Source organism: Arachis duranensis, chromosome 4 (assembly GCF_000817695.3).
Source record: "Arachis duranensis cultivar V14167 chromosome 4, aradu.V14167.gnm2.J7QH, whole genome shotgun sequence".
Lineage (NCBI taxonomy): Eukaryota > Viridiplantae > Streptophyta > Magnoliopsida > Fabales > Fabaceae > Arachis > Arachis duranensis.
Genome location: NC_029775.3, coordinates 23,378,197 through 23,386,908, shown reverse-complemented (window position 1 = coordinate 23,386,908; position 8,712 = coordinate 23,378,197). Strand labels below are relative to the sequence as shown.

Below are 8,712 nucleotides of genomic sequence, written 5' to 3'. Positions count from 1 at the left end.
ACAAGGTCTAGGCATGGCCGTGAGGCCAGCCTCCCAATGATCTAAGATAGCATAAGAATAAAGATAGCTACCAAGATGAAAATACAATAGCAAAAGGTCTTATTTATAAAGAACTAGTAGCCTAAGGTTTACAAAGATGAGTAAATGACATAAAAATCCACTTCCGGGCCCACTTGGTGTGTGCTTGGGCTGAGCAATGAAGCATTTTCGTGTAGAGACTCTTCTTGAAGTTAAACGCCAGCTTTTATGCCAGTTTGGGCGTTTAACTCCCATTTTGGTGCCAGTTCCGGCGTTTAACGCTGGAATTCCTGAGGGTGACTTTGTACGCCGGTTTGGGCCATCAAATCTTGGGCAAAGTATGGACTATCATATATTGCTGGAAAGTCCAGGATGTCTACTTTCCAACGCCGTTGAGAGCGCGCCAATTGGGCTTCTGTAGCTCTAGAAAATCCACTTTGAGTGCAGGGAGGTCAGAATCCAACAGCATCTGCAGTCCTTTTTAGTCTCTGAATCAGATTTTTGCTCAGGTCCCTCAATTTCAGCCAGAAAATACCTGAAATCACAGAAAAACACACAAACTCATAGTAAAGTCCAGAAAAGTGAATTTTAAATAAAAACTAATAAAAATATACTAAAACTAACTAGATCATACCAAAAACATACTAAAAATAATGCCAAAAAGCGTATAAATTATCCGCTCATCAGCTAGTCTCATGGGGTGTGTTCAAAGCATATGATTCAGGACAGATAGTTGTCTTCCCACCTTGTGGTTGAACCAACTTAGCTAACTTATGACCACACCACAAACTCAGGAACTTACTCCATAGTATGAACTCTACTCTGGTCTTTTATAAAACACTCATTCTCTTTTCATTTGATTCAAAAGGGCAAACATACATTTAAGTAAAGTAATGGTGCAGTGACATAAAGAACCAGCAAACATAGACCTAAGCAATAGACTTAAAATGCAGAATTGAAAAGGTTCAAACTAACATGGAAGCATGTCCTATTTCATCCAAGATCTTCCTTATTTAAAACATAGAAAAAGATGGAGTAAAGAAGGAACTCCACCACCTTTTACTCTTGTGGCCGTCCATGCTCTTTTCCTTGCTTGTCCTCCTTGTGTCCTCTTGCATTTCCTCGCATCCGCGCCAATCTTGCTTGCTTCCAATCCTCAAGTGCCTTCCTCACTGATTCATGACTCTCTTCCATCCTTTGTCTCTCTTCTCTTGCTAATTCATCCTTCACTTCTTCATACCTTGCGATTCTTGGGTACAATATAGGCAGCTGTCCTACTAGGTATCCTAGCCTGGCCTGAGTGTTTATGTGATACCCTGTCTCGCTCATGTAAACTCTTTCTGCAAATGCCCTTTGCTCGCCCAGTAGTTCTGTGTTTTCTATTTGTCTTTGATGCATCTCATGTATGTGTGCCCCTTGATGTGCTTGGATGTTGATTAGCCTCTGGATGGACTCTTGTTGCTCATTTTGCCTTTGTTCCATCCTGTTGAATGTTTCTCCCCATTGTTGCCCTTGACTTAGTTGTTGTTCCATCATTTGCCTTTGCCACTCACCTTGCTGAGTCATCCACCTTGAGAGTGCTTCCTCTTGCTGCCCCATCATCCGTAATTGAAGCTCTTTCTGTGCTCCTTGGCTCTCCAAATATTGTTGAGATAAGCTATCAATTGCTTCCTGCAATTGATGCATATCCAAGGTGGCTGGTGCTTGCCCTTCTAAGACTTGTCCTTCCACTACTTGAGGGGCTGGCCTCTTCCTTTGCTTCCGTTGAGGAAGGGGGGATGTGGCAACATTCATCCTTCGGACAGTCATTGGAATGCCTTCTTTTATCCACACTGGGTCCTCATCTTCAAACACCACCCCAGCTCTCTTGCACAATCGGTAAATAGTGCTGGGGTAACCTAACGTTCCTCTTGAGTCACTTTTCTCTGCCATCTTTCTAATGCCTTCAGCTATGAGTTCATGAACTTTGATTTCTCCTCCTTTGAGTATGCAGTGCACCATTGTGGCTCTCTTGAGATTCACCTCCGAGTTGTTTGCAGCTGGGAGAATAGACCTCCTCACGAGTTCAAACAACCCCTTGGCTTCAGGAGTGAGATCTGTTCTCTTGATGAACTTTGGTTTCTTTTCCGCACCCCTTTCCCAGTCAGCTCCGGGTATACAAATATCCCGCAAAATCTGGTCATAATTGGGGTTGTCCAATCTTGAGTGATAACTCTCTTCTTCAAACTGTATGGACCGTAGCTTCAGTGCCCTCATGACACTCATGGGACCAAAATCCACTATCTTTCCTCTCACAAAGCTTGTATATGACTCATCTTTCTTATCATATCGGACCGCATTTGCATAAAATTCTCTTATGAGGTTTGCATTCACCTTAGTGACAGGATCGGTGAGGAGCTCCCATCTTCTCTTTTCCACTTTCTCTATGATTTCTGGACACTCAGTTTTCTTCACTTGAAATCCCAGCTCGTAAATGATTTCCTTTTCAACCATCCACCCATATTACAATGCATGGTACAGGCTTCTAAATCTCTTTTCATCATACGGGTGTTGCTCCAAGGGTTCCTTTCCCTTCCTTCTTTTAGAACTTGAAGAGGCCATGAATGAGAGTTAATATATGAAGGTGGTAAGGTCTAGAGACTTTTGGTTGTTTAGGGTTTTATTGCAATGAAGAGATTGAGGGGGAAATGTGTGTACTGTGAGAGGGAATGTCTTGTGCCGAAATGAAGAGTTGTGAAGAGTGGGTTATGCCAATGAAGGTGGGCACGGGACAAGGATTATTTATATATGGAAGTTGTGAGAGAATGGAGGGTGTGGATTGATAGAGTGGTTACTTGATGGACGGTTGGGGTTATGCATGGATAAAAGACAAGGATTATCACTTTATGATGGAGGTTGCTCGGTCTTTTAGGTGTCCCATTTTTCCAATGTTGCATGGCAACATTTTCCCATGCGTTCCTTCTTGAGACAAGTGTGTAGTTCTCTTTCATGAAGTGGCTGAACTTCCCCCATTTAATTGTCCAATCAATCTCCATCAATGCTCCTTTTCTTTTCCCTATAAAGACAAAATAAGAAAAGTGAGAATAATATCAAACCAAAGTCAATTGAACTTTACGGCTAAAATTAAAAAGAAAAATGAGAAAAGATTAAATTGTTTATTGATGAATTCCAACTAACTAACTAACTATTTGTGGGTCCTTATATGCATATTGGTGGCACCATGGGGTGACACCAAACTTAGTTTGGAGCACTGTGATGAAAAGTTCTATTCAAAACTTCCAAGACTAGCATGCTTTTGATTGCATTCATGCTTTCTTGGCATGTTTTGAACACCAAACTTGTTCTTCATTGTATACTACACAATAAGGATTCCACCAAGAGTTTGTCAAGTTTGGGTTTGAATTCATAAATATTGACTTATTTACTATCTTCTAAAAGCATATAAAACATGGGTCGCCTCCCATGAAGCGCTTCTTTAGCGTCACTAGCTTGACGTTTCTCCCTCATCAGGGTGGTTGGTAATGCTTGAAGTCCTCCCCTCTCGCTGTGGACTTGTATCCATTGGTTGTATCAATGATCTCTACATGTTCTAGGGAGAAAATTCTGTTGATTGTGAAGACTTTAGGTAACTGAGATGGTACAGTAGGGAGATTAGGGGGGATATCTGGGAAGTAAGCTGAGATCACTCTATCTCCTGGAGAGAAGTCTTCTGTAGGGATCTTTTTGTTCCTCCACTTCCTTGGTACTTTCTTTCTTGTGTCCTTTGATATTGCCTTGCTCTTGATGACTTCCTTTCCTACGGTAGTTGTGATGTTGTCTTCACATGCCTCTAGAGGTTTAGGTTCCTCTAACTTTTCCTTGAGCTGTGGTAGTGGCTGTTTCCCTTGTTTAGTAACCAAAGGGGTCTCCAGATAGGTTGGGTGTGCTTCTGTGCTTGCTTCCTCCTTTAGCATCTCATCATGGTTTTTACTTGATTCGTTGTGTTCTTGGTCTACTTCTTGTGAGAGTTTGAAGACATTAAAGCTGAGCCGTTCATCATGGATCCTCAATATTAGCTCCCCTTTCTCCACATCTATGAGTCCTCTGGCCGTAGCTAGGAAGGGTCTTCCCAATATGATTAGGTGAATGTGACTCTCTTCCATGTCCAGGATGACAAAGTCTGTTGGAAGAAAGTATTTCCCAACCTTTAGTAACACATTTTCCACCACTCATATTGCTTGCTTTTGAGTTTTGTCAGCCAATCTGATGACCACATCTGTGGGCATTATCTCATTGATCTGCAGCCTCTTCGCCAGGGATAGGGGCAGTAAGTTGATGCTTGCCCCTAAATCACAGAGTCCTTTATCAAACATTGTTTCCCCTATGGCACAAGTGATGTGAAAACTCCCTGGGTCTCTTCTTTTTGCAGGCAATTCAGGTTGAATAAGGGCACTACATTCCTTGTTTAACACTATGGTTTGTCCTCCTTTGAGTGCGCTTTTCCTGGGAAGAAGTTCCTTCATGTACTTGATGAATGCAGGCATTTGTTGTATGGCCTTGATGAATGGTATGTTCACATGCAGAGATGCAAACAAGTCTAGGAACCTTGAGTATATTCTCTTCCCCACAGCACCATTGAGCAGTTGGGGAAATGGTGCATAGAGCTTCAGCAACTCTTGTTGTGAGATTTCTGGTTCTTGGTGATCTCTATTCTCCTCCTCTGTTGAGTTATTTTCAGGCTGTTGGGAGAGGTTGCTTTGCTCGTCTTCATCCTCTTGATCACTTGCAGTGACCATTTTGCAATCTTCCCATCTTACTTTCTTTGCTTCTCCTCTTGGGTTTTTCTCCGTGTCACTTGGGAAGCCATCAGTAGGTTTGGGAATCTTCTCCGCTAAGCATCCCACTTGGAATTCCAGCTTCTTGATGGTCTCTCCTTGGTTCTTAATGTTGGCTCGCACCTCTTCTTTGAACACCTTGTCTTCTTGAATCTCTTGGCATATTCCTTCAAGTAAGGTTTCAAGCTTAGAGAGTCTGTCATCAATTGATGGTAAATTGGGATTAGAGGTGGAAGGATGAGAGGTGTTGTTGTGGGGGTGTTAATATGTCCTCTGTGTGAATTGTTGATGAGCTGCATTGCTGTTGGAGTTGTAACGTCTCTGGTCTTGGCTTTGCTCTTGCTGATTCCCCCACCCAAAGTTTGGGTGGTTCCTCCATCCAGAGTTGTATGTCTTGGAGTATGGATCATGGTTCTGTCTAGGTGAATTCCCAATGTAGTTGGCTTGCTCAATGTCCTTTTCTTCAACTTCTTCTTGGGTTGTTGATGAGGTGGTGATTGCTGCCACTTGGTTCCTCTCCATCTTCTTAGTGAGGTCAGCTAACTGCTTGGTAATGAGCTTGTTCTGAGCCAGCAGAGCATCTACATTGTTTAGCTCCATTACTCCCTTAGTGTTCCCTTTTCCGGAAGCATAGAAGTAGTTATTCTCAGCTACAGTTTCAATGACATCTATGGCTTCTTCAATGGTCTTCTTCTTGTTCAAGGATCCTCCAGAGGAATGATCTACTGCCTTCTTTGATTCATATGACAAGCCTTCATAGAAGATGTGTAGTTGGACCCACTCATTGAACATCTCTGGTGGGCATCTCCTCGTTAGGTCTTTGAACCTTTCCCAAGCTTCATAAAGTGTCTCCCCATCTTGCTGTCTGAACGTCTGTACTTCAGTTCTTAGCCTATTGATCCTTTGAGGGGGGTAAAACCTTGCTAAAAACTTATTCACTACCTCCTCCCAATTTGTCAGGCTTTCTTTTGGGAAGGATTCAAGCCATTTGAATGCCTTGTCCTTGAGAGAAAATGGGAACAAGAGCAGCCTATAGACATCCTGGTGGTCTCCGTTGGACTTCACTATGTCACAAATCCTCAAGAAGATGGTCAAGTGTTGATTCGGATCTTCTTAAGCACCTCCTCCAAATGAGCAATTATTCTGCACAAGAGTGATGAGCTGAGGTTTTAGCTCGAAATTGTTGGCATGTATGGTGGGCTTCTGAATGCTACTCCCACAGTTGCCTGGGTTGGGATTGATATAAAAGCTTAACACTCTTCTATCCTCCCCAACATTATTTGCTCTACCTCCTCCCCCATGGTTATTAGCCTCTTCTTCATGTTGGTTTTCTATGTTGCCTTCCATGTTTAGTTCAAAGTGTTCCTCCTCCTCTTCAGCACCAATTGCACGTTTCCCTCTTGCTTCCCTCCTTAATCTAAGGAAGGTCCTCTCTGGTTCAGAATCGAAAGAAGTTGAAGCCCCGCTTCTTCTCCCTGTCATACAACCAACAAGTACAAGCAAGGAAAAACTATGTGCAAAGAGTATTGCTGTCAGAATTACTGTTAGTTGTGAGTGATGCAATATATCAAATAGTTAGTGGGTTAGCAAACTGACTTGTAAATAACAAAGAAAAACGAAAGAGTAGAGGGGGGAAGGGAAGAAGTTAACTAAGACAAAAAGTAAATTACTCAAACAGAAAATTAAATCAAAACAAAAATGCTCAATCTAGTAATCTTCCAATTTGATCATTTTTGATGCACAATCAATCCCCGGCAACGGCGCCATAAACTTGATGCAGGTGGAAATTGTCTCTCAACAAATTTCCTTCAGCAAGTGTACCGAATTTGTCGTCAAGTAAAAACTCACAATAGAGTGAGGTCGAATCCCACAGGGATTGATTGATCAAGCAACTTTAATTGGAAGAATGTTCTAGTTGAGCTAATTCAAAATTTGGGTTGAGAGTTGCAGAAAATAAAATGCGGGAATGTAAATGACGGAAAAGTAAATGCTAGAATTAAAGAACTGGAAGTAAATGACTGAAATTAAATTGCTGAATTATAAATGGGAATGGGGTGTTTGCTCATGAAAATAAACGCAGAAATTAAAGAGAATGGGTGAGATCAGAATTGGGGAGTTCATTGGGCATAGGAGATGTTGCAATTCTCCGGATCAAGTTCATTTTCATCTCTTCCTCAATCAATGCACTCATTGATCTCCTTGGCAATCTTAATTGATTGAATTACAATTTCTTGCAATTCAATCTCTCAAATCTTGATCAATAGCCAATTCCTTGGTCAATTGCTCATGAGAAGAGATGAAGTGTGGTCACTGATTATACCACATGCATTTCCCAAATCAAGTTTTGAGAGGATTATAGTCACATATCCATCCAAACCCAATTTGGTCCAGCATGAGAAAGCATTTCTAGTTTGATCTCTTCATTCCTCTTTCAAGGTTCAGAAGGGATCCAAGTTTGAATAGTTTCTTTTCCAAGATAACTACCCAATGGGATGAAGATCGAAAGCTTTCAAGTAAAATCAAGAGAAAAGATAGAAGAAGAATGAAGAAAACTAATATTGATCCATCAAATTACAACAGAGCTCCCTACCCAATGAAATGAGATTAGTTGTTCATAGCTCTAAAAAATGAAAACAAAGATGGAGAATACATTCTGGACTAGAAGAGAAAAAAAAGTATAATAGAGAGTAATGCTTTCCCTCAGATCTCTTTCCAACTCCCCAAAAAAAAAACTCCCTTTAAATAATTCAAAGCTACTCCTATATATCTACTCTTCTATTCTTCAAGTTGATTCTTGGTGGACGAAATTGTGATCAACAATATTGGCTCTTTGGTATGTGCACAAAAACATTAACTCAGCACTTTCTTTCCACAATCTCGTTCAACTAACCAGCAAGTGTACTGGGTCGTCCAAGTAATAAACCTTACGTGAGTAAGGGTCGATCCCACAGAGATTGTTGGTATGAAGCAAGCGGATAGAAATACTTATGTAGATCAATAGTGGGAATTTCAGATAGGCGTATGGAGATGCTGTGCTCCCCTTGAATCTCTACTTTCTCATTGCTTTCATCCAATCCTTCTTACTCCTTTCCATGGCAAGCTGTATGTAGGGCATCACCATCATCAATGGCTACTTTCAATCCTCTCGGGAAAATGGTCCTATGCGCTGTCAATGCACGGCTAATCGTCTGGAGGCATCACCCTTGCTGATGGCTACATCCCATCCTCTCAGTGAAAACGGTCCAAATGCTCTGTCACAGCACGGCTAATCATCTATCGGTTCTCAATCAGGTTGGAATAGAATCCATTGATTCTTTTGCGTTTGTCATCACGCCCAGCCTTCAGGAGTTTGAAGCTCGTCACAGTCATTCAATACCGGAATCCTACTCGGAATACCACGGACAAGGTTAGACTTTTCGGATCCCCATGAATGCCGCCATTTATCTAGCTTATACCACAAAGATTCTGTTGGGGAATCTAAGAGATATGCGCCCGGCCTAAGGTAGAACGGAAGTGGTTGTCAATCACGCGCGCTCATAGGTGAGAATGATGATGAGTGTCATGGATCATCACATTCATCAAAGTGTTGTGCAACGTATATCTTGGAATAAGAATAAAAGAGAATTGAATAGAAAGTAATAATAATTGTATTGAAACTTGAGGTATAGTAGAGCTCCACACCCTTAATCTATGGTGTGTAGAAACTCCACCGTTGAAAATACATAAGTGAAAGGTTCAGGCATGGCCGAAAGGCCAGCCCCCAAAACGTGATCACAAGATTCAAAATACAATCCAGGATTAGATTATGATAGTAAAAAGTTCTATTTATAATAAACTAGCTCCTAGGGTTTACATGAGTAAGTAATTGATGCATAAATCC

General features: G+C 41.5%; 1 protein-coding gene across 1 annotated transcript; it reads right to left on the bottom strand.

Annotated features, from left to right (window-relative positions):
* Positions 1-4,226: 4,226 nt before the first annotated feature.
* On the bottom strand, positions 4,227-4,793 carry LOC107483767 (uncharacterized). Its single transcript, XM_016104382.1, has one exon. It carries the CDS (start codon positions 4,791-4,793, stop codon positions 4,227-4,229), a length of 567 nt encoding a protein of 188 aa, XP_015959868.1.
* Between the last annotated feature and the right edge of the window lie 3,919 nt (positions 4,794-8,712).

What these genes read in the sequence shown, in the direction of transcription:
- LOC107483767 (XM_016104382.1), bottom strand. Translation starts at nt 4,793, where the DNA reads ATGGTCACTGCAAGTGATCAAGAGGATGAAGACGAGCAAAGCAACCTC.